General features: G+C 35.2%; 1 protein-coding gene and 1 non-coding gene across 7 annotated transcripts in view; both read right to left on the minus strand.

Moving 5' to 3' along the window:
• Positions 1–27,221, minus strand: part of Erbin (erbb2 interacting protein) — a 97,195-nt gene that overhangs the window by 21,175 nt on the left and 48,799 nt on the right. For all 6 annotated transcript variants that reach the window (XM_055601969.1, XM_055601967.1, XM_055601968.1 and 3 more), the window contains 12 exons: positions 26,875–26,949; positions 25,984–26,128; positions 24,659–24,731; positions 23,426–23,555; positions 22,820–22,935; positions 20,923–20,992; positions 12,119–12,218; positions 6,551–6,672; positions 5,815–5,988; positions 4,718–4,894; positions 2,357–2,471; positions 526–709 (listed from right to left, as the gene is read on the minus strand). In XM_055601969.1, coding sequence (XP_055457944.1) covers positions 526–709; positions 2,357–2,471; positions 4,718–4,894; positions 5,815–5,988; positions 6,551–6,672; positions 12,119–12,218; positions 20,923–20,992; positions 22,820–22,935; positions 23,426–23,555; positions 24,659–24,731; positions 25,984–26,128; positions 26,875–26,949 — 1,481 coding nt within the window. The remainder of the gene's footprint in view (positions 1–525; positions 710–2,356; positions 2,472–4,717; positions 4,895–5,814; positions 5,989–6,550; positions 6,673–12,118; positions 12,219–20,922; positions 20,993–22,819; positions 22,936–23,425; positions 23,556–24,658; positions 24,732–25,983; positions 26,129–26,874; positions 26,950–27,221) is intronic.
• Positions 6,127–6,233, minus strand: LOC129672496 (U6 spliceosomal RNA). Its single transcript, XR_008719511.1, has one exon. It is a non-coding gene; the product is annotated as a U6 spliceosomal RNA (small nuclear RNA).

The following is a 27,221-nucleotide window of genomic DNA, read 5'->3' on the forward strand; positions in this document are numbered from 1 at the left end:
CTTTGTTTTTGTTTTTCTGCCTTTTCAAGACATTGTTTCTCTTTGTAGCCTTGGCTGTCCTGGACTCACTTTGTAAACCAGGCTGGCCTTGAACTTACAGAGATCTGCCTAACTCTGCCTCCCAGTGCTGGGATTACAGGCCTGCAGCACCACTCCTGGCTAACAAGAAATAATTAACATAATATCTAAGAATAAAAATAACTCTTACCATCTGAACATCCTCGTATCAGCTGTTTTTTAGTTCTAATACCTAAAAATATTTATATAAATGTTTGTTAATTTTACCTAGAGATTAAGAATCTACTGCATTTTGTTGTTTCTTTCTCAACTAAAAAAAAAATAAAAGCTATTTTAAAACAGAACTGTATAATCACTATAGTTTTAAAATGAAATAAATATATTGCCTAAGCTACTTGTATACTATTTGTAAAATCATTTATGTTAAGTTCTGTATTTGTTACCTGTATTATCATTCCTATTTATTATATAAGTAAATAATTAAAACTTGTTAAAATGTTCACAAACCTGACTTTGGCATTACTGTCGCTAGAAGTTTGTTTCACTGGAGAACAGAGTGAGGTGTCTTGACTACTGTCAGTATTAAGAGACACTGAATCAGACATCCGAGATGGAGAAGAACAGTTGCTGTTATTCTGATTGCTGTTGTGTGTGACTTCATCTGATAAAGAATCTGTATCCTTTGCATCATCTGAAACAAGAAGAAAAGTATTTAAGAGCAATAATACATCACTAAGAATTTATGGAAAGCTTTGATTCAATGTATGAGATGATAAATTAAGAAGGCAAACTCATTAGAGGTTCTCTCTGAAAATTAAATCCTAAATACATAAAAAAATTTGAAAATTTTGAAGTTGTGATATCAATTTTAATGTAATCAAAGTAAAGGACACTTAAGATTTGATTTAGCTTACTGCACAGTTTTCAAAGACTACTAATTCATTTTGTTGAATGAATTATCCTTTCAATTTTAAGAACTCATATTAAAATTTACTTAAACTTTCATAACCTCCTACAGTTTATCTGGGCAAGAAATTGTTTTACATACATGGAATTTTTTCAATCTATTTTAATAATAAAATTGAGCAATGTTATCAACATATAAGCAAAAATCAAGTGATTTTCAACGGTCATCATTATTTCATATGATTGTTTAAAGACTTATTTTTATATGAATGTCTATGTGTGTATTTGAATGAAGGCGCCCAGAGGCCAGAGGTATCATATCCCTCAAGTTACATAGTAAGCCACCCAATGTGGGTGTTGGAATCAAACATGGTATCTCTCCAACCTCAAAGAGCTGCCTATAAAGTGGCAATCTCTCAGTACGTCAGGTGGCTGCTTACCTAACCATGAAAAAAGTTGTGAAGTCATTAAAAAGTTCTTTAAAAAAAAAAAAAAAACTCCTCAATTCTAGCCAAATCAAGGAACTAGTATACCTAGACATACCCATAGAGCAGCATAGGAATTAAAGATATGATTGCTGTTCTCCAAAGCAGGGCTCAAATGGTTTAGTAATCCCAAACTCACAGTACTTGAATCTTGGTATCTTATTTTATAACAATACCATTAGACTGCCTTTGAGGTTCTTTTTATGGGGCTATTATAACAACCAATTGTTTAGTATCTCAACAACAACTGCTTAGTACCTCAGCAACTGGTAATAAAGCACTTAGTAGTTTCTTAGTTATCATTATAAACCAAACCTAACCAAGTGACACCTGGTAGTGTCATTAGTTCTGCAAAGGCAATGGTCCGGATGAACATTTGGTTGAGATAATGCAAAGCTAATCAGCGACTAGTTGTAAGAGGTGTGAGACAAGATATATTACAACTTACTTCATGTCTTAGAGTCTAGTACTTTGTTACATGAATACTGGTAGGCAAAAGATGAGGAAGAGGGCTTAATACCTACCATTCTGGAATAGATAAGAATAATAATGTGGCTAGTATATATCAGCATATATAATACTATGCTATGTATTATATGCAAAGTCCTTCATGAGCCTCACTGCAATTTGAATTGTCATGTATATACGGATAAAATTAAGCACACAATGATAACATATCTAGAAGATAATCAACAGAAAAAGAATTATAAGCTAGCATTTTATCCCTTTAATCCTCAAGCATGAAAAAAGGTATGGGGGTAGAAAAGACCTTCAAAAAAGTCTTTCTTTAAAAATGAGAAATAAGGAGAACATTTTAGAAAGGAAGTTTTAAATTTTGTTTTCAAAATGTTTCAATAATGTGACATCCAATAGAATATGCTCCTGTAAAGTTAATACGTCTTATCCACGCCATTCCTAGTTATAATGCTTTTCCCTTAACATCTAACCTTTCTTGTTATTACTAAGTGCTACAACTTTGGGTTGATTGATTGAGGTTTCAATTAATGGGGGTCGCATCTCTGCCATTTTCATTTCTTCATCAGAAGAAAGTTCTTCAGATTCCTAGTTTAAAGAAAAAAAGAAAAAAATTTAAACTTTGGACTCTTTAAGTAAGAAATATAAAAACACCATAGGAAAAACAAAATTGACTGTTAAGAACATGGATAAAAGAGCTTTTCAATGATAATAGTTGACAAAACTTCATGATTTAACTTTTTCAAGTGCAGCAATAAAACTGCAGCAGTTACTAACAATATATTAAAATCTCTAGTGTGATCACTTTTGGAGATAAGCCTTAACAAATATATTAATAGCTATTATGTGCCAGAGCTATACAAGGTTACAGGTAACCAAAAATGACCAAAGCACAACCCTATCTTTGAAAAATTCAATTTATAAAGTCTCTCAAACAGAATCTCTCCCTAATTGCTGTTTAGTCTTTTAAGTATATTTGGCTTTCAAGGTATCTTCTAAGATAGACTGCTATCAATATGAATGATAAAAAAATTTCACCTATTTTGAAAACAGAATTATTTTCCACATTTATTTCCTCTAATATGTCAGTTGTTCCAGATTACCTACTACTGAGTAGTGTTAACAAAGAAAATGACTTGTTAGTTAACAACAATTAGCAGAAATATTAGTATCATATGGTATGCAGGAAATCAGATCTCTTGCCAGCTACATCATTCTGAGGTACTAAGATGCAACTAAAGCAAATGCTTTACAAAATTTCTCCTGGAAAAGAAGCAAACAAATGTACTAAGGACTTTTATGTGTTTCTAAGTGTCACAGTAAAGATATGAATAGTGGAGAGACGGCTCTGCAATTAAGAGTCCTTGGTGCTAAGGATCTAAGTTTGTTTTCCAGCACCTACTTAGTAGCTCTAGTTCTTGGTACACAAAAATACTGCCTATTTTAAAGATGTATTTATTTTTATTTTTTGTGTATGACTGCTTTGCCTGCATGTATGTCTGTGTGCCATGTGTATTTAATACCCATGAAACTAGAAGGATTGTTGGAGCCTTGGGAACTGGAGTAAAGGGAGAAGCAGAGCCCCCAAGGAGTTCCAGCTAGGCATGGTAGTTCACACCTATAAGCTCATCATGCAAGACCCTAAGAATGCCATGAATTAGACCAGTTGGGGCCACACAGTGAGCTCCAGAGCTTTTGGGGCTACAAACTGAGTCTCAAAAAGCTTAGAGGTCTCTCTATGTTTAACCATGTCACTGATGCCTGGGACACACACTCATTAGAATGCTATTTAGCTGCTGCAGAAATTAGATGCAGCACTGAGAGATAACACATAGTGAACTTCAAGAGAAAATGCTAAGTGAAAGAAACTATAAAAGATCACTTATTAGACCAGTAAGACGACTCAACGTGTAAAGGTACTTGCTAATACATATAATGTTTATATATAATCTCACATGAGTATATATACATATAAATCATGATTGTATATTTCATTTATACAAAATACCCAGAATATGCAAATCTATAAAGGCAAAGTAGATATATAGGCTTAAGAGTTTAGGGACGCAAAGCCTGAAGAGGAATAAAAAGTATGAGATTTCTTTTTTCTTTCTGTTATAAAAACATTTTGCAAGTAATTGTGGTGAAAGCTTTACAACTTCAAATCTTAAGTTGTTTAAGCCATAAATTATATATTCTGAATTGGTAATCTGTAGGGTTTGTGCTGTCTCTCAATAAAGGCTACTCCACCTTAAAAAAAAAAAAAAATCTACAGCTTTTTCAATAGGAAAAATTTTATCTAGGTTCGAAAACAATGAACAAGTGTAATACATTCAATGATGAATGCTTATGTAAGTTAAATGATTGATATACCCACAAAAGACACTTTGTGCTGTTTTAACTTTTTCACACAGTGCTAGGTATTGAATCCAGGATCTGATGCAAGTTAGGGCAGTGAAGGTGAAGTAATCTACATCTTCACCTTTTCATTTTGATGTTAAAGAAATAAAAGCAAGGTCTGGGGATGTAGATGAAGGGTAGAACGTGAGCTTGTTATGGGCAATGAAGTGAGTTTGACACCCATTAATGCAAATAAAAAATTAAAAGCAATTATTTGTTTTATATAATACATGATGATCTAATTTACCTACAAGTCATTTGCTCACGAAAAATACAAAAATGTTAAGTTTAAAGTGATGAAAGATATTTTATCAGTGTGAAATTTCTCAAGGAGGTATTAGTATTTTTTGCAATCATACTATCAACCTTCTACTGTTAACAGCAAAGAAATACTAAATTGAAACCGTCATAATAATGTCAGAAGAAAGTCATACCTCAAAAACATCATCATGATTAACAATATGCTTCAGGTTCCCAGACACTTTGATATTTGTAGTCACTGGTAAATTTCCAGGATTGATCTCGGCTTCAGGCTCACCCATTTTCTGTACAGAATTCATATACTTTTCTTTTTCATCAAGTTTGCTTTTTGTTGTAGTACTTTCTGAAGTCTATATAAAAGATAAAGAGCTCATATTATGTAAGTACTAAGTCTATTCTTTTATTAAATATTATCTAAAATTTAAGCAATACATCAGCTTTGAATTCTAAATTAATATGAAACTATGAACATGTAAATTAGGCTCACAGATAAAAAAGCCCATTTGGAGGGTAGGTGGCCCGAAGAGAGACATTATCATACTAAAATACATAATGTAGCAAAAGTTACTTTTCCTCAAAAGGATTGGTATCAAGTGAGTCAATTACATCAGCACATTAAAAAAAAAAAAAATATATATATATATAGGAAATCATTTCTGCCTGACATATAACATGACAAAATTTTTGTTTGGAGGTAGGTAGCACTGAGAAAAGTTCACTAAAGAATCACATAGCTTAAGAAACATGTTAATGCCTCTGAAACATTCCCGCAAAATGTCAGATATATATAACAGCAATTATTTGAAAATGAGAATAAAGTGGATCAAAATAGGTGGGAAAGAATATTTCTCTGACAAGACAATCATATCTCATTATTTGTTCAGACAATATATACATATATTTTGTTTGTTTATTTTGTTTTTTTCAAGACAAGTTTTTTCTGTGTAGTCCTGGCTATCCTGGAACTTACTCTGCAGACCAGGCTGTCCTAGAACTCAGAAATCGGCCTGCCTCTGCCTCCCAAGTGCTGGGATTAGAAGCATGTGCCACCAGTGCCCGACAGGCAATGATTTTTTTTTTTTTAACTATTCTCTTGACAATACCCTGACATTCTATATCCAGAGAACCAGAAGATGAGCAATGGAAATTAAAGAGATTCACAATTTAGGCATCTGTGAACAAAGCTCTAAATAAAGTAGTATATAATTAAGATCATCCTATCAATTGTCCCAAACACTTTAGATCATTACTTGGAATTGAGTTTTCTAACCTTCATACCCATATCCTTATTTACAACTTGCTGATCTTCATGTTGTTTCAAATCTCTCCCAGACTCTTCATTACTTTCTTCATCTTTTAATCTATGTACAATGGTTTGAACAGTCTTGACCATATTCTTAAGCTCATCTGGGTATGGTGTTGGATATCTCTTTAAGTTTCCCTCCTAGAGAAATAAGAGAAACATGAAGAATTAGTATTTCTAATATCAATCTAAGAACTTAAGGTATAATCCATGTAAATTGAAGACAGACTGGTTTTTTTTTTGTTTTTTTTTTATTATTTTTTTCTTTTTAGTTACATTAAAAATATGGAACGCTTCACGAATTTGCGTGTCATCCTTGCGCAAGGGCCATGCTAATCTTCTCTGTATCGTTCCAATTTTAGTATATGTGCTGCCGAAGCGAGCACCAGACTGGGTTTTTAAAATTTCTGCTTTACTCCTATTTATTTATATATACTTCAAATTCAGGCGTTTTGTTTGTTTTTCTCTCTTTCTCAATGGTGGGGATCAAACTCTGGGCCTTTACAGACAAGTGAGCCACCAGTGAGCTGTCTCCCTGAAATGGACCTTTTAATGGTGGTTTTATATTGCTCTCAAATTTTTTCATAGGTGAAATAATTTTGATTAGTAAGCGCAATACTTCTTTGTGGGTACAAACAGCATAAGATAGGTTTTCAGCACCAACTTTAGTCAGCACACCTGAAATTAAAGCTAACAGACTCACCCTGGGGGGTGCCTCTCTTTCATCTTTGTCTTCATCACATTCAAATGCTACTTGAGCCCGCTGTTTCCTTTGTTCTTCCCACAATGCAGGATTAAAACTTTCATTATCTGATATGAACATAACTAGGGAATAGCAAAAAACAAAACAAAACTGTATTTTACAACAATCACAGAAAAATGTTACTCATTATCTTCATTATAAAAACAAATCTAAGGCAGTTGAGACTGGTCCAGGACCAGCAATAAATTCCAGGTAAGAAACAGGCTTTGGGTTTAAGATTTCTTTTCCATGACTACTGCAACTTTCATTTTCCAGTAGATGATTTGGTTTGTGTTGCTAGAAGGATTCACGAAGTTGCAAATTTAAACACTAGATAGGTTTTGTGTAGAACACTAAAATATTTAGGACAGTAAGGCTACCACATATTCCAATTTTAGATGTCTATTTAACACTAATAGTTCAATATGCATGGAAGAACAGAGTTCAATGGTAGAGTAAGTTATTTTGTTAAAAAGTAAAATGAGTTACTCTGGTGGAAAGTTTATCTTTGTATTAAGTGTTATATACAATATAGAGTACACTAAATAAAATGTATTTTCCACACAAAAATTTAAGAAAAATTTACTTTTTATACAAAGTCAATCATTCTCTAATCAGATAAAATGTTAAAACTTCAAAGACTTCTACAGGTTTTCTGGAAAGGCTTAGAATAATTCATTCAACTACTATAAATGTTATACTGTAAAAAATATTAAAAGAAAATGACAACTCTTACTCAAAAGAAATGACAGAGTGCAGGAGTGAAGGCAAATATGCTCCATCATGCAGTACACACATGCGCACACACGCACAAACACAAAAAAACCCGAAGTTTCTAAAACATCCAAATATGGCCACTGTCAAAACCTTGTTTGAGTTTTTGTTCCTTTGTAAATTTCATGTCCATATTAACAATACCATAAAACAAACAAGAACAACAAGAATGACATTGTGTGGGTGTGTGTGGCTTTCCTTTGTTATGTGTTTTATCTTAAAGTCAGAGCATCAGATCCTTTTGTACCTGAGGACAGCCTTATATTTCTGGCCCTCCCATCTCTATTTGACAGTGCTTAGAGTTTAGCAGAGACCCCTGCATGCTCGACAAGCACTCTACAACTGAGTTACATCCCCAGACCATGATCTGCTAGGTTTTTGTTTTGTTTTTTCCTTTCTTTTTAAAGATTTATTTATTTATACGTGACACCACTCTAATTTTACAGTTCCTACACATTTTTAATCCTAGTATTAATCTTCATATCAGCTAAGTTCCCATGTCTTTGTCACTGTACCTCCTTCTAAACGTTAAGTCATATCCTGATTGTTGGTAAATACTCAGGTTTTTAGCCATCTTTCTTTTCCAACCTGTAAAACCACTCTTGGTTTTCCTTCCTTCTTTAACAAAGCTTCCATTTCATGACACAATAGTCATTACCACTTCCTTCAAATGCCCTTTCTCAAGCACTAGAAACAATTTCATTCACATTACTGTTTTGCCTTCATCTCATTATGGAAAGAAAATATAATCAAAATTCACAGAGAGGTAGTCCAGACGGATTAACACCCTACTATGCTGCTTTCCAAGTTACCTATATTACATATACAACATGTACCTATATAATTTAGGTAACACAGACAGCAATCATGTATTTCCTTCTCCCTGTTTAAGATTAATTCCACAAGGCCAGGCGTAGTAGTACACAGCTTTAAGCCCAGTGTTCAGGAGACAGATATATGTGATTCACTGTGAGTCTGAAAAATTCTAGGTCAGCCATGGCTACAAGGTAAAACCCTTTCTCCAAAAAGACTAATTCCTTGGCCAAGACTGAAACTCTCATTCCTCTTGTTTCAAATATCCTCACCATTATCCACTTTTGAATTCTGAAAAGCAAGGGGTTTTACTTCCCTCTAATAGCACCTGTCACATAGGCTGACAAACCAGAATAAGCTCAATGTAAACAAAGGGTGTTTCTCTCAAGTTGGTATAAAAATACAACAGAATAGAAATACTCAGTATCTGATTCACTGGTTTCTTAGAAGTACTGGGATGAGGAAAGATATTTCCTTGAAGTTCAAAGGTAATTCACTATCCTGCTGACAACACTACTGTGGTTTTTTCTCTTAATTTCATTATTATTGTGTGAGTAAGATGGTACATGCCACGGTTGGAAAACAGCTTACAGAATCAGTAATCCACTTCTACCAAGTGGATTACAGGGATCAAACTTAAGTCACCAGAATTGAGTTTCGTTACCTACTGATCTCACGCTCCAGCTCCATTCTCTATTGTTTCTGATTTGAGATGTTGAATATATTATATTCATGTATATCTACGGTGAGATACTCTTAAGTGACAAATGAACACCAAGGAAACTTAACAGTTTTCCGATTAATTTGAGAACTTCAAGTTTCCCTAATACCCTGAAACAAGTGCCAAAATAAAACCAATGGTTTATCAGTTCTATCAGAACTTGAACAGCACATCCTTATCTAAACATTTGTCCTTTAAAAGAAGGAATTAGAACAAAAAGTAAGCTGAAATAAATACTTGGCTTAAAAAAGGCCAAATAAATTTGAATCATGAAATTAGAAAACAGTAAAAGAATACATCAAGGCATGTATATAACATGTGGTTGTGAACACTTCAGTTTAGACAGCATAGAGAAATGGCTAGCTGGAACCTTTCTGAAAATGACCAGAGAGTAAATACTCTAAATTCTGTGAGTCAGAAGCAACTGATGACATAGTATGTATTTTGGAAGATAGCTGTAAGATGAGAAGTTACAGCTATAAAGCACTTAATTTTTTTTTTTTTTCAGAAGAAAAATGACTTCCTTTGAGAAGGTTATTGCTTTATAGGCATTTTTGTAACATTTACTTAGGAATAGCAAAGGCTACTCAGACTTTGTGTTGAAATTCTAGATGGGTTTTTGAGGTATCAAATGTAAATAACTTGAAAGGTCTGTAATTAACGCTCTAAGAATAAACTTAAAAGACCCACCTCTTTTCCATGTGTTTACATCTACTTCCAACCTTATTATTTAGCACGATTGTAAAATGTCAAACTGTTTCCATAATAAAATAGTGTACTTAATTTTAAACTGTCAGTACTGACATACTGTGACATGTTGTGTTGACTAGTTTCATGTCAACTTGACACAAACTAGAGCCATTTGGGGAAGAGGAAAACTCAATTAAAAACATGTTTCTCTCAGATATAGGTCTATGGTACATTTTGTGGTTGATAATTGATCAATATGAGAGGTCTCAGCTCACTGTAGGCAGTCTCACCACTGTCCCAGTGGTCCTGGTTGTTGTAAGAAAGCAGGCTGAAAAAGCTATGGGGGGTAAGCTAGTAAAGCAACTTTCTTCCATGGCCTCTGCCTTAGTTTTTGCCTTGAGTTCCTGCCCTGACTTCCCGCAGTGATGGAGTATGACCTGAAAGTAAGCTAAAATAAACCCTTTCCTCCCCAAGTTGCTTTTGGTCACAGTGTCTTAGTAACAGCCGCAGAAACTCTAAGACACATGTAAATAAAAATTCTGCATGTTAAAAATTAAGTTTAAATGGCTGTGCAGCAGTCAGGGGGTATGGCAGTGGTACAGTGCTTGTCTACCATTTGCAAGCTTCTGGATTCAATCACCAGCACCACAAAACAGAATGATAAGATAGGAAAGATAAATGGGCAAATACTACTTAAGGTACTAATAGAGAAGTATGGAAAACCATAGCAAATATTTGAATATGTCAACAAAATGTTTGTCTGCTCTTACTCATTAGAACTCGTGACTCAATTTTTCACTTTTCATTACCTTTAAAGAAGATTTATGATAATAGAAAACAGTAGTAAGCATTGATGTGAAAATGAAATGTCTCCCACAGGCTTAGGTTGTGAATACTTGGTCCTTAAGTGGTACTATTTTGGAGTCTGTGAAAATGTTAGAAGCTAGGTTAAGCTGGAGGAAGTATGCCTCTAAAGGTAACACCAGGTCCCTAGCCACCACTTCTGCTTCTGTGAAATCTTGAAGTGAACTGTTCTGCATCTATTATGTCTGCCTCAGTAAGATAAAATGAGATCTCTGAAACTACGAACCAAGATAAAGCTTTCTTCTTTTTTTTCTCCCGATTCTGTAGTCATAATTATGCAAAAGCTGGGCTGACACAGTAAGAATATAGCAGAGTCCTGTAAATACTATCACAGCTACACAATGTGATCAAGTATAAAAGAATATTAATACTTATAATATTTGTAGGAAAGGAAATGACTTCTTAGAAGTAGTCATAAACAGTGTGTAAGTAACTGGCTGGTTCAAATGAAACTGCTAAAGCTATTTAAAGATGAGGAAATGGAAGCTTAACCCTTAACTTGCCATGGCATATTTTATTTTTAATTTATGTGTATATATGTTTTACCAACATGTATGTCCTTGTTCTGCTTGCTTGCTGCCCAGAGTCCAGAAGATGGATCAAAGCCCTAGTACTGGAGTTACCAACAGCTGTAAGCTGCCAAGTGGGTGCTGAGAATAGAATCTGGGTCCTCTAGAAAAATAGAAAATGCTCTTAACCCATGGACCATCTCTCCAGCACCCTCATGGAATATTTAATGTGTTAAGACTAACAATGAATTTATGCTTTTCTTCAACATTATATATTGAGTTAATTTCTAAGCAATGTCAGACTATAACTATTTTTCACAGATACATATACATAAAAAGATATTTCAAGTATAATTTTTAAAATGTTTTACACATACACATACAAAGAGGAGGGGAGAGAAAGGGAAGAAGGAAGAGAGGGTGAGAAAAAGGGAGGAGGAGAGGGAGGGAGGGAGGGAGGGAGGAAGAGACAGAGAGGGAAAGAGAGAAGAAAAAGAAAAAGAAAGAGAGAGAGAACAACATATACTACATATTAGAGGCTCGAGAGATGTCTCAGTGGCTAAGAGCACTGCATACTCTTCTAGAGTTCCTGAGTTCAATTCCCAGCAACTACATGGTGGCTCACAACCTTCTAAAATGGGATCTGATGCCCTCTTCTGATAAATACCACATATACTAGAAATAATTTAGTCTTCTGTCTTCACACAATAATCCACAAGTATATACTTGTGGCCAGTATTAAAGAATATATTCTCTTGCAGAACAAGACACAGGAAGTAACTTAGCAGTGACGTATACACTCAAAGGTTATAGATGACCTTCATCTAGTGTATGGATTATATACAACAGAAAAAACATGTACTGGTTTTAATACTTCTAAACTCACAATGCTAAAAGCATTTCTAACATTTAGTTAAGTATAATTTGAACTAAGGAGAGCTACAATTGATAGTATTATCAACATAATTAAATAAATAAAAGACATAATACATTTTCAAACCTCTAAGTTCAACTCAGAGATGTTACTTATCAGCCAATATTTTCTGAAACTTTCTGATTAAGTTTCCAAACCCTCAATGAAATAATAGAACGTCTGGACCTGAAATTCTTCTTGGCCCTCAGTTAAGGGAAAAAGAGAAAGTCATCTTCAGTTCCTACCATCTTCAGTTCTTGGTTGCTGAGGGAACATGTAGTTAGTAAGCACCATTTTCTGAGTCTCTGAATCAGTTTCTTTTTGAAGAGGTATCAGAGGCTTAGACTAGGGAAAGAAAACGAATGGTTAATTTTCAATAAACTTAAAGGAAATACATATCTAACAATCCCTATGAACAACCACCAACAATTTTATAAAGCGTTGAGGCCCACGCTATAAAAACAAAAGTGTGTATATATATAATAGCACTATGAACATTCATTTGAAACCACATAGAAATCTAAACAACGAAACTTAAATTTTAGTAAAAGGCAAATACAGTATATTCTAATTATCACTGAAACAATTTAAAAAGAATTTCTATAGCCTATTAATTACTATACAGTGATTTTACTAATAAGGTTATAAAACGTGTTTCTCATTTTATGTTATTTTGCTATAACTAATATTTCATTTTGCAAAAATACCTTTAAGGAAAAAAAAACATTTAGGTTTAAACTAGTTATCTAAACATTTATCCCAGATAGTAGCTAAATAGACAGAAAGTTGAAACTGCTTCTCTCTTATCTCCATCAATAACAACAAAGACACCCAGTAGCACTCCCAGGTATTTTAGACTTTATTTCTTAGTATCTTTCTCCTAACGGTTAACAAATAGTATCAATTTCCTTCCTAATAAAATTCCTATTTTCAAAATACACACTTAAAATTCTACTAGTAAGAACCTTAAACAAATCCATGTAGGTAGCAATTACCCAGTTTTCTCTTCTAGATTACATCATCAGCCATTCTCTGGACAAACTCTTGTGAAAACATGGTTCTGTCCTGAAATTGTATTCCCAAATATTTTAAAAATTTGTGGCCACCATCTTGTTTAAAAACAAAACAAAATGAAACTGTTCTATAGATTCAAATTCTGACCATTTTACTTGATTTCCTCAAATAATGGAAGTGGTAACCTTACTCTTTCCCAAAGACCTGCTTCCTTGAAATCTCAAATACAGGTTGATTATTCTTTCATGCTTTTATTTCCACAAGATAGCAGTGACAGTATTTACAATGCTTTCAGCTCACCCTGGTCTATCTTTAAATGTAAACTCCCACTCCTTGCTACACTATCCTGGTTTCTAAATTTATTCTCCTTTCTTATTACCTACCAATCCCTTCCACCCTTATAATACTTATCTTCCAGGTAAAGCATACTTAATTAAGCATTTTTTAAAATTTCAAAATCTAAAAACACTGAGAACAAACGACTATCACAAACAGAAAAGAACACATTTGACACAAGGGACAGTTTACGGTAAAAACCCAGAAAATTAATTTTAAATGTTAAATAACATTATTTTAAGGATATGTAAGCAATGAATAAAATATCAATAGTTTATATTTAAATTATATTATTTGTGATTATTAAAAGAAAATGCAACATCTCCAAAACAGCTTATTATCCCAAGCAAGGTACATAAGAGATACTAAGACTGCATTCCTACCTCTCATTCAAGTATTTCACAGTCATAGGTAGTTTAACAGACACAAAATATAAGTGACATTAACATACTTTTGGCCCAGTAGTTTCTCAATGTGTGAAGAAGTCCCTATTAAATGGTATTATCAAAATTATCTATGATGTTTTTAAAAACCAACCTCCCTGAAAGTGTTTTGCTCTTTTTTGTTACATAACACACTGTATATACCAAACCAACATATTTTAAAATGGGTAAACTGAATGGCATATGAATTATACTTCACAAAACTTAAAAATAACTATTGATACTTATGGAGCATTAATTCATCAAGCTTTTTCAGATCCTTTAGTGCCTAACTGTTATCTTTAATCCCATTTTTTTTTTCCAGTTTCCTTTCCCTAACACACAGGACGTTATCTGTCAGTACTCTTCCCATGAAATCTAAAATCATTCAATCATCAAATATTAACATTTTTTTAAGGTTAGTAGATTTTTATTTTGAGAGAAGAAATAGTTTGAGGCAGAAGAGACTGCAAACTGTCTGCTTGGCAAAGAATGAAGGTAAAGCTCAAATGAGCTGAGATTTTCAGTAGAAATCAGATTAAATAATCCTGATACAAATTTTAAGTCAAATCTCCTTTCAGTAATCTTAACATTTCTTTTATCTGGAGGCAGGAAACAGGTATAGACATGTCAAGGTTCTTTTAATTGTAAGACATTATTATTTATTACAATTTATTTACTTTGTATCCCGGCTGTAGCAGCCTCCTTTCCTCTTCCCCCTCTATGCTCTTCCTCTAATCCACTGATAAAGGAGGTCCTCCTCCCCTACTATCTGACCCTAGCTTATCTGGTCTCATCAGGACTGTCTGGATCTTCTTTTTCTGTGGTCTAGTAAGGTCACTGGTCAGGGGGAAGTGATAAAAGAGCAGACAACCGACTAACAACATTTTATATCAAAGCACTAAGCACTAGATACAGAAGGCAGCAAAATAACCATCCACACTGATTCCTTGAATTTCTGGTATATACGAGGGATGCTACACTAACAAAGATCACTATTAAAACAGATGGAATCATGGGCTGACAAGGTGTAGGGTACTAGAGAGCATAGGAGACTGACATTCACTTACCACTCAGACTAACTGGACAGCATTTCTGAGAGGTTTAAGGAGAAGAGAGAAAGAGTAAGAAGGCAGAAGGGCCAAGAGAACTCATTTGGTGGAAAGAACGAATATGTAAGATATAAATAGTTACAGAATGAATGAGACCTTGAGGCCTATGATATGCAGAAAACCACCAACATTATTTCAAGGAGTTTAGTGCAAGTGTAGGACTGAGAGATCATATTAGTTATAGTATTAGGGTAATATGGGGCTGAAATGAGCAAGCAGTAACACAGGAGGCAGAGGCCTAGTACACAGTTATGTCAACAATCTGAGTCAGCAGCAGAGTAAAATTTCTAAGTAGCTAGTAGCTATACCTTTTTTTTTTTTTTTAAGGCAAAAAGATGACATAGTGCTTAGGTAGCATACAGAAGGCTCTGGGTTTGAGTCCTAGTACAGGTGATGGAGGGGTGGGAAGAAGCTGGGCATGATAGTATATGGCTGTAGTCTAAGTATCCCACAGACAAGAGAAAAGAGGATTTTGAGTTGAAGGCCAGCCTGGGCTACATAGCAAGACTTTATCTCAAGAGGAAAAAAACCTAATATTATTAAAAGGATTACAATTTTCAGCATAGAATCCAAAATAAAAATTTTAAATGCAAAATTCATATTTCATTCTGATTATACCAAGGCAAAAATTTAGTAGTTAATTACATGGCATCTGACTTTGGATTAACTACATATGACACTACTGGATTCTGCACTGAAAGGGGCAGGTCTACATGACAAAACACACACATGAGGTATTCAATATTCCTAAGGACTTGGTGATGTATTTGACTGGATGTACCTGATGCTAGTAGTGAGAGGCTGCACTCCATGACTGACTCCATAAAACATTTCTTAGTGAGTAAGAATCCCAGGAAACATTTGGGGCAGAAACTGGTATGCTGTTTAAGAGTGGGCTGAACCTAAGATAATCAAGGTATCAGTATTAGATACTGGGCTATATGTCTGATTCAGGCACAGGTGAAAGCATCTGTGGCAGTCTTTCTTTTAACTCTATTTGGAGTGTTTAGGCCACTATCCCCCTTCACCAGGCCCCCAACCTTAAGTAGGAAAGAGAAAACATTAAGGGGACAGGGGGCCTAGACCCCTTGAACCCTTTTACTTCTTCCCTCTAGTTAGGGTCAAGGGATTCTTTTAGGGCTCTGAACCAATCTCCATCAAGCACAATTGCAGCTAGCAGTCTCCTCCAGGCTGCTGCCCACCAAAGCGTTCCTCTCCATCTGTCTGCTCCAAACCGCCACACTGTCTCTGGTCTCTCCATCTGTCCAAACTGCTACAAGTCACATGCCCAACACTGAACTCCACCAAACACCCCACAATCTCTTTCTTGGCCTCATATTTGTACTCTCAGAATCCTAGCCCACGACCCTCTCTATGCAGGGCGTGGAAGGCCATTACCAGCTGGCAAAGATCATGCCCCACCCATAACAATTAACGGGTGTGGACAAACTATAGCCCAACTAAAATCCCACACTTGTGATTAAAACAAAAACGTATTTTCAAAACATGCGAAGAAACCAAAACTTCCATTACACTAGGCTAAAGATATTATTAGAAAGAACAATGATGTGGAAAGTAATCTGAAGGATAGTTTACAGAAAATAAAACGGGGACATCATTATGAAAGTCACCAAGAGAAGAGCCAGGCCTGAAAAGCAGACTACAGAGTCATCAAGTAAGCACCCAGGCCAGGGGAGGACAACAGTCGTTGGGGTGATCTTTTTGTGCACTAAAGTTTGTCTTTGTGTTATTCGAATGCTGATTTCTATACTAGCAGAGATCTGACTACAGGCTGGACTTTGGTACAGTTATTTTTTGGCTGAATCATATTTTGTAAACACTCCAACACCTTCTGATTGGTTTAATAAAGAGCTGAACGACCCATAGCAAAAATGTAAAGCAAGACTTCTGGGCAGAGACAGAAACTCTGGGGAAGAATACCCAGAAAGACATGAAACAGGTGTGATGCTGGTACTGAGGAAAAGTAACAAAACACATGGCAGAACACAGACTAATATAAATGGGATAATTTAAAGTAAGAGCTAGTTGGGAACAAGCCTAAGCTAAGGCCAAGGATTAATAATTAATAAAAAGCCTCCGTGTCACTATTCAGGAGCTGATGGTCCAAAGAAAGTCTCCTTTTAAACAGGTTAACTCTCCAAATCCATCATTCTCACCATTCTTGCTAAGTTATCTCAGGACAACTACTGCTCACTTCTTCACCTTTCAATTCCCTTTCTTTGCTTCTTTCATTATGTGGCAGTATTTCGTTTCAACCACTCTCTTCTCAATAATCAAGATCTACTTCCTGTGATGTCTCCTTCTCTTCCACCTGGGTTTGCAGTTATAGTCACAGACATGCCTTGACCCCAGCACTCAGGAAGAGGAGGCAGAGGTGGGGAGGTTCTCTATGAATTTGAGACTTAGCCTGGTCTACGTAAGCAAGTTCAAAGAGTGTCAAGGCTGCACAGTGAGACCGTTTCAAAACACCTAGTAAAATAAAATATTTGATCACAAAACTGACCTAACTAGTATCACTCCAACTCTGATCTCTAAGACTTTCTCAAAATTAACCATAAAAGTATTATTTCCTTTTTCCATTATTATTACAAAATTTTGCTTACTTACATCACTACAGATCTGCAACATTATTTTCAACAGTCAAGATAAGAAACCTGTGCTATTTGGTGTTCTGTTCAGGAAGTTGTCTCCTGTGAAAACGAGGTCAAGGCACTTCCCTGCTTTTTCTTCTAGCAGATTTACTGTGTCTGGTTTTATGTTGAGATCTCTGATCCACTTGGACTTTAGTTTTGTGCAGAGTGATAAATATGGATCGATTTGCATTTTCTGCATGTAGAATCCAGTTAGAACAGCACCATTTAGGAGGCTGTCTTTTTGCCACTATGTGGTTTTGGCTTATCTATCAAAAATCAAGTATCCATAGGTGTGTGGGTTTATTTCTGGGTCTTCTATTCGATTCCAGTGACTCATTATTATGTTTCTATGCCAGTACCATGTGGTTTTTATTACTATTGCTCTGCAGTACAGCTTGAGTTCAGGAATGGAGATACCTACAGCCGATCTGTTGTTGTATAGGATTGTTTTGCCAATTCTGGTTTGTTTGGTATTTTTCCTATGAAATTGAGAACTGTTCTTTCAAGTTCTGTAAAGAATTGTGTTATTTTGACAGGAATTGCATTGAATCTATAGATTGCTTTTGGCAAGATGGCCACTTTCAGTATGTTAACCCTACCGACCCATGAGTATAGGAGATCTTTCCATCTTCTGATATCTTCTTCTATTTCTTTCTTCAGAGATTTGAAGTTTTTTTTTCATGTAAGTCTTTCACTTGCTTGGTTAGAGTCACACCAAGGTACTTTATGTTATTAGTGGCTATTGTGAAGGGTATGGTTTCCCAAATTTCTTTCTTAGCCCTTTTGGCTTTCATATACAGGAGGGCTACTGATTTTTTTTTTTTTTTTTTTTGAGTTAATTTTGCATCCAGCCACTTTGCTAAAGGTGTTTATCAGCTGCAGTTCTCTGGTAGAATTTCTGGGGTCACTCATGTAGACTATCATATCATTTGCAAATAGTGATACTTTGACTTCTTCCTTTCTGATTTGTATCCCCTTGATCTCCTTTAGTTGTCTTACTGCTTTAGCTAGGACTTCAAGTACTATGTTGAAGACAAATAGAGAGAGTAGGCAGCCTTGTCTTTTCCCTATTTCAGTGGAATTGATTTAAGTTTCTCTTTGTTTAGTTTGATGTTGGCTATATAGGTCTGCTGTATATTGTCTTTACTATATTTAGGTTTGTGCCTTGTATTCCTAATCTCTCCAAGACTTTAAACATGAATGGGTGTTGGATTTTGTCAAATGCTTTTTCAGCATCTAAAGAGATGATCATGTGGTTTTTCTCCTTCAGTTTGTTTATATGGAGGATTACACTGATGTATTTCTGTACACTGAAACACTCCTGTATGCCTGGGATGAAGCCTAGTTGGTCCTGGTGGATGATATGTTTTATGTGTTCTTGGATTTGGTTTGTGAATATTTTATTGAGTATTTTTGCATCAATGTTCATAAGAGAGATAGGTCTGACGTTCTCTAATTTTGTTGGGTGTTTGTGTGGTTTATGTATCAAGATGACTATGGCCTTATAGAATGAGTTTGGTAATGTTCCTTCTGTTTCTGTTTTGTGGAATAGTTTCAAGAGTACTGGAGTTAGCTCTTCTTTGAAGGTCTGGTAGGCTCTAAGATCAACAATCAATAAATGGGACCTCATGAAACTGAAAAGCTTCTGTAAAGCAAAGGACACTGTCATCAGAACAAAATGACAGCCTACAGATTGGTAAAGAATCTTCACCAACCCTGTATCTGACAGAGGGCTAACATCCAGAATATATAAAGAACTCAAGAAGTGAAAAAGCAACAAATCAAGTAATCCAATTAAAAAATGGGGTACAGAGCTAAACAGAATTCTCTATAGAGGAATATCGAATGGCAGAGAAACACTTAAAGAAATGCTCAGTGTCCTTAGTCATCAGGGAAATGCAAATTAAAACAACCCTGAGATTTCACCTTATACCCATCAGAATGGCTAAGATTAAAAACTCATGTGATAATACATGCTGGAGTTAATATGACCTGGAGTTAGGAGCGCCACAAGGACAAATATATCTGGCACAGGGGTCTTTTCTGAGACTGATTCTCTAACCAAGGACCATGTTTGGATATAACCTAGAACACTTGCTCAGATGTAGCCCATGGCAGCTCAGTATCCAAGTGGAATCCCTAGTAAGGGGAACAAAGACTGTCTCTGACATGAACTCAGTGACTGGCTCTTTGATCACCTCCCCCTGATAGGGTAGCTCCCTTACTAGCACCCTTACCTTCCTTACAGAGGAAGGCAATGCAGCTAGTCCTGATGAGACCTGATAGGCTGGGGTCAGATGGAAGGAGAGGAGGACCTCCCCTATTAGTGGACTGGGGGAGAGGCATGGGATTGGGAGGGAGAGAGGGAGGGATTGGGAGTGGAGGAGGGAGGGGGCTACAGCTGGGATACAAAGTGAATAAACTGTAATTAATAAAAAAATGAATTAAACAAACAAAAAGTTAAGAAACCAGTGTAATGGGATATAGACAGTTCAAAGCTTAACACCTCTCGCAGCAGACCTGGGTTTGGTTTCCAGCTCCCACACAGCAGCTTACAACCACCTGTACCAGTTTTAGGGTATCCTATACTTTCTTCTGACCTTCTCAGGCACCAGTCACACACACATACAAGCATGCAAAACACTTAAAATATATCTTTAACAGAAATCAATCATTCATCAATGAATGATTGGCTAAAGACTATGTAACACATATACATAATGAAATATAATGACTTATCCCTTAAAGGAAAGAATACTTTGTGATATGAAAGAACATAAATGAACCTGGAATACATTAAGGTAATTGAGGGGGGCTGGAGAGGTGGCTCAGGGGTTGAGATCAATGGCAGCTCTTCCAGAGAATCTGGATTCAATTCCCAGTACTTACATGGTAGCTCACAACTGTCTTTAACTCCTATTCCAGAAATCCATAACCCTCACATAGACACACATGCAGACAAAACACCAATGCATATAAAAATAAATAAATAAATCATTAAAACATTAAACTAACTGAAATAATCCAGATACAGAAAGATAAGTATCACATAATATCATAGAAAGATGAGAACTCAAAGAAAGAGAGAAATTAACTAACAGGGGCTTTGGATGGGAGTAAACTGGGATATGCTGGTTCAAGTGCACAATACTGACAGAATAAATTCAAGAGCTCTGATGTAGACTAAGGAAATTTTAATCAGAAATATATATCACTCAAAATTGCTGAGAGAACAGATTTTATGTATACTCAAAAAAAAAAAAAAGAGACAATGGTAGAAAGTAATGACATTCAGAATATGATTTTCTGATCTCTTGGTATTTTTGTCTAAAACTTGATAAAATACAACAAAGTTTGTTACTTTTATGTCTGTATCTGTGTTAAATAAAATAAATGTTTTTACATGTGAACCAAGGTATAACTGCTCTTAAGTGACTATATATAAACTAAATAGGATAATTATATAGCACAATTGGAACTCCAGCCAAACATACTAGGTCAGAATGCCCACCTGATTATCTGAGAGCCACATAGCGGTCAACTGTTGTAGCCTTGTAAAGCTAAAAGGCAAATTCTTTAACCTGAATGGGAAAAGACAAACAAACGTAAAAGAGAATATTTAAATGATAAAAGATTACATTAGAAACAGTGATTAGCACTTACCTAGCATTAACCCTATCTTCCTACCTCTTAGCACCATGAAATAATGAAAATGAAAACATAAGTCATCAGAAAAATGTTATATAATGGTATATGAGGTAAGATTAAAAAAAAAGTAAACCCAAATGAATACTTTTATATAGGAGAAAGGACAAAAATATTACCTAATCTTAAACATTATATGAACCAGCCCAGGGGACGCTTTGTTTCCTGAGGGTGAGGAGTACCTTGTCACCAACATAACACTTGAAAAGCAACCTCCAATATTAGTACAAAAACACTTCACACATGTGAGACAACTTTGTTTTAGACAGGTGAATGAACCTGTCCAATAGTATAGCTTCTATACTTTTTAATAAAAAGAAAAAACAAATCTGCTAAAAAACAAAACAAAACAAAAAACTGTCTATTTCACAAAGAAAGGCAAGGCCATATTGAGTATTCACCTCAAAGTATCACTTTGTTTTTGTATTTAAAGAGAACTACTGCTGTAAAAAGAAGTTTTAGAGAGCTTATAACACTGTTCTATATTTTAGTGATCCGTTACTATTTTAAGATGATAATATATAAAAACAAAGTGACATAAATACTTATTAGAGTGGTGAATTAAAATAGGATTGTAGTGGTTTGAAAGTAAATGGCCTCCATAGGCTCACAGGGAGTGGTGTTGCTGGAGTAGGCATATCTTTGTTGGGGAAAGTGGGTTCCCGGGGGCGGGCTTTGAGGTCTCAAAACCTGAAGCAATGCCTAGTGGCTAGGTCACTTCCTGCTGTCTGTGGATCAAAATGTAGAATTCTCAGCTTCTCTCCAGCACCGTGTCTGTTTGCATGCTGCCATGTTTCCCACCATGATGACAAGGGACTTAACCTCTTAACCGTAAGCCAGCCTCGATTAAATGTTTTCTTTATAGCGTTGCTGTGGTCCCAGTGTCTCTTCACAGCAATAAACTCTAAAATAAGGATCTTATTTAAAATAATATTTTTTACTTAATCCTTTCTATGTTAGGCCTAGCTAGTCTTCTGTGCAGTCTTTAAAGACAGCATGTGAGCACCTAGTGCTTTAGTTTGGAAAGGGAGATTATGAGATGAGACTACTACTGAGGCAGAGGTTCTTTTTAAATAGAATGCAGCTATTAAAACACTGTTAACAAGTCAGAATACTGTATTTAAAACGCTACTTTAAAAACTAGACGAACTTCAAATTTTTCCTACATAAAAGAGAAACACCTACTGTACTATTCCAAAAGCATGTCTTTATAGTTGGCAAAGTACTACATATAAAATAAAATATAAAAAAATTCCACAAGTATAGTTTAACAGGCTCATTCTCTCCACCTCAGCAGCAATCACTACTCCAGCCTAGCAATCATAATAGTCAATCAATCTGCTCTGCATTTTGGCTTTTGTAGTTCAAGCTGTATGAGTGAATCTCTTCCCAGAAAAACATAAGCCGAGATGAGATTAAAAAGTTGTGTTGTTCAGCAGCAGTACTAAGGTGAATCTGGAACTTTGGAAATTAAAATGGTTATATAATAACAGGATAATAAAAACTGTGTGGTTATGCTGGCTCAAAATGAGCCATGACAATCATAATACGGTAAGTAACATCAGCTTAATTTTATTCATTCTTTCAGTTAAAAAATTTTAAATATAAAGAGAAATAAATATAACATAAGCTAATGTAGTACATTTCATATGAAACTTTGATTTTATTCAATGTTTTTTATAAGCCAACTGAAGATTACAAACCTATTATCACTTAAATTAATGACTTTTAATTTCTGCATATCACCCATTTCCTCTGGAAGTGTCTCTAGTTTATTAGAATGAAGAAACAGCACAGTTATATTTTTCCAGTTTCCAATCTGAAAGAGAAACAAACTGGAGATCACAAACCTGGGGTTTACAGGTTAAAAAACAAAGGAATATTAATATATCTGAAAGTAGTGAAAAATATTTGCATTTACAAAAATATTACTTTTGAAGTAATTTGGGGGGGAGTTGTTTTTTGAAACAGGGTTTCTCTAATTTAGCCTTGGTTGTCTTGGACTCACTTTGTAGACCAGGCTAGCCTCGAACTCACAGATATCCGCCTGCCTCTGCCTCCTGAGTGCTGGGATTACAGGCATGCACCACTGTGCCTGGATTCTTCTGTAATAACTTTAACTATTCCTTTTAAATTATTAACTTTCCTTTAAAAACAAAAATGTTTAGGAACATCTTCAAAGTTATTATTCAGATAATAACATAACTTGATTAATAATAATAAACTATTTAAGAAAGAAAAAGAATACCAACATACTTAAGATGTTTTAAAAGCAGACAAAAATCTAAAATAAGTGTAAAATATTGTACCTCTGGGGGTAACTGTTGTAAGTAATTGTGATCTGCAGCAAATGTTCTTATGTTTGTGAGCTGTCCAACTGATGAAGGCAAAGCTTCAATTTCATTGAAACTGCAATCCAGTTCTTCTATTGACTTTAACCTTCAGTTATAAATGGAAACACATGGGTTTTTAAAATTTATTTATTGTTTCATTACTTACAGTTTACTCAATTGAGAGGGGACTAGGGAGCTGTATGTAGCCCCCTTCCTAGTCCCCTCTCAATTCCACCCTCTCTCCCTCTTTCCTCTCCTCCCATGCTCCTCCCTAAGTCCACTGAATCCTAGTCTATCACTTCTCATCAGGACTGGCTGCATTGTCTTCTTCTGTGGCCTGGTAAGGCTGCACCCCCCTCAAGGGGAGATGATCAAAGAGCCAGCCACTGAGATCATGTCAGAGTCCCTGTTCCCATTACTAGGGAACCTACTTGGACACTGAGCTGTCATGGGCCACATCTGTGCAGGGGTTCTAGGTTATCTCCATGCATGGTCCTTGGTTGGAGTATCAGTCTCAGAAGTGACCCCTGTGCCCAGACTTTTTTTCTCTCCTTGTGGAGCTCCCGTCCCCTGCAGATCTTTCTATCTCGCCCTTCTTTCATAAGATTCCCTGTATTCTGCCCAAAGTTTCGCTGAGTCTCAGCCTCTGCTTTGATACCCTGCAGGGTAGAGTCTTTCAGAGGCCCTCGGTGGTAGGCTCCTGTCCTGTTCCCTGTTTTCTCCCTCTTCCGATGCCCATCCTGTTTGCCTTTCTGAATGAGGGTTGAACATCTTACCCAGGGTTCTCCTTCCTGCTTAGCTTCTTTAGGTGTACAGATTTTAGTATTTTATCCTATATTATATGTCTAATACCCACGTATAAGTGAGTATATACGATGTGTGTCTTCCTGCTTCTGAGATGCCTCACTCGGGATGGTATTTTCTAGTTCCCTAAACACGTTTTTAAAATCTATACTGTAGCCAAAATTTAAAAACATATTAACATATAATTTAACAATGAAATGTAATAAAGCTAAATTTTATCAACAATAACTAAGCTTATTTTTATTATAAATACAACTAAATTATATGTCAATTACTTATTTTAAATGTTTGTGGAATCTGCTTCAGATATTCCTTATATAAATATCTGATATGCATGCTGAGATACAAAACATTTTCAAATTAACAAAACATTTTCCAGGGCCTACTCATTCACACACAACTCACCCTCCTATTGAGTCTGGTAGATACATTAATTGGTTTTCATCTATTTTAAGAGTTGTGACATTTTTCAGTGAACCTATTGAAAAAAGTAATAAGTCATTTTCAGCTTAAATTAGAAAACAAGTCCATTACTAGTCAATGTGAAACATGTTACATTTAACAAGAACTAGAAAACATTATCAATAAACCTACCACCTTTAAGAAACACTACCCCAACACTCTCACTCTCTCACCCAACATTTCCTACTTTCACCCAGCTCCTATTTGTGTGTGTGTGTGTGCACGTGCACAGGTGAATGGCTGTGCTTGTGGAGGGCAGAGGCAAACCTTGGGTCTCCTTCCGCAGTCTCCTTATTTTTTTAGGCAAGGTCTTGTACTGGGACCTGGGGCTCATATTAGGTTACAATGGCAAGCTAAGGAGCTCCCAGGATGGCTGGCTTTTCACACTGAAATCAAACTTAAGTCCTTATGCTTGCCAGGCAAGTAAGTCCTTTACGGATTATCTCCCCAGCCCTCACTGCACTGTTTAACCTACCTGAATAATAACTAGTTTACTACTCACCCACCCTCCAACTAAAATATAATCTACACAAGCAAACGGACATCTTGTCTGTACTGTTCACTTCGTCTGCACTGGTCACATCCTTAAAAGCAACGTCATGGCATGGAGAAGAATTAACCTCAATTTGTTGAGTTAATAAAGAAACCACAGTGTGAGGCCTGTTTACCACTATATAACAAAATAGTATATGTAAATAAACATATTGTAATTCAAATAGTAAAATACTGATTAAATGAAAACAGAATCTGAAAATATATCTTGACTGTAAAACAACTGGTATAACTCAACTGAGAAATATATAAAATATTTCAGCTTTCTGTTACATCGCCTTTAAGTTTTTAGACTTTTCAAAGTGATTTATCTAATATATCATCAAACAAGCAATTTCAAAACAATTGACCACGAATTGTAGATCCATCATAAATTCTTTAAAATTCTTCTGTTTCCTTATCTATCAACCAATAATGAAATAACTATAGTTTCCAAATAAGGGCTAGGAATCCAAGAAAAATGAGTAGGTCAGCTTTTTTGTAAAGAATTTACTAAAGTTATAAAAGTAAAATTTCCTTAGGATAAATAAAAACAGTAACAACAGTAAAGTAGTAAATTGTGCAATGGAAAATATCAAGAACACTTCAAAGTAGTATTTCATGTGGTAATACAATGAAACATTAGTAACAGAACCACGCTTCTATGAAAGTCTTGAATAAAAAAGTAATAATAATAACAACAATAATAATAAAACTGTTTTGAAAGCAGTACATACCAATAGTCTCAGGCAGCTGCTGAAGGGAGTTACTTGATAAAAGGAAGTCTTGGAGGTTTTCACATGTTGAAATTCCTTCTTCAACCATTTCAATATTATTTTTAGAAACATCCAAATATGTGAGCTGTCTCAAACTACCAATAAACTATAAGTAAAAAACAGAAACTACCATTATTATATCAAATAATTTTAAAATTTAGGCTATAAGAATGCCAAGCTTTAATTAATAATGTTAATGTTTTCTAAATGAAGCCAGACATCTAATAATAAAGCTAAGGATTAATTTTAGAAGATGGAGAGATGGCTTAGCAGTTAAGGGCACTGACTGCTCTTCTAAAGACCCAGGTTCAAATCCTAGCACCCATACGACAGCTCACAACTGTCTGTAACTCCAAGATCTGACACACTCACACAGACATACATGCAGGTGAAACTCCAATGCACATAAAATACAGGCAAATACATGTTTTAAAAAAGTATTAATTTTAGTTAACAGAGTGATGGTTTTCTTGTGGAAATACTCATCACGTATAGAATGGAGATAGTCTTGTGTCTTCTTTAGATATGAGAGCATATAACTTCTCAGTTGACAAAGCAGAAATCATATTAGTGTAACTATTTCTGGAAAAACTGAATTTAGTATAAATCTGATGGGGTATTAATAGAATGATTTTTTTTCAGTGGTAAAGACTATTTTTTAATAAAATTTGTATGGGAGTTTTCAGATTTTAATTAAGAATGTGTACATGGATTTTAAAATGTATAATTTATTTCAAACTGCTTAGCAACAAATTCAGTAAAATATTCACTAAATGATTAAAAATAACTTAAGGTCCAATTCAAACAATGAAAAGGAGAGATAATAATAAAATGAAAATTTCATAAACATACCCCTGGGATAAAAGTCAGTCTATTACCATCCATCCAAAACTCTTTCAATCCACTTAGTTGTTCAAGTACTTCAGGCTGTTTGGACAGGAGAGGGAAAAAGTCAGTTAATTTGTTGATCTCCATTTGTATCTGGCTCCAGAAGCCTCAAAAAACATTAACGGAGAGGAGAGGGAAATACTGTCAAGGTGTGCCCTTCTGTATGACACTATTGCTATCATCAATGGGAAACCACATTCCACAAAAGTAGAATTATATAAAAATTGTTTAAGTGCCAGGCATGGTACACAGCTTTCAAATGATAGTGTTGAGAGCAAGAATTTCTCTTGTGGGTTTTGTGCACTTCAAAC

The sequence above is a fragment of the Psammomys obesus genome, unplaced genomic scaffold (genome assembly GCF_907164565.1).
Source record: "Psammomys obesus unplaced genomic scaffold, mPsaObe1.curated_primary_1811, whole genome shotgun sequence".
Lineage (NCBI taxonomy): Eukaryota > Metazoa > Chordata > Mammalia > Rodentia > Muridae > Psammomys > Psammomys obesus.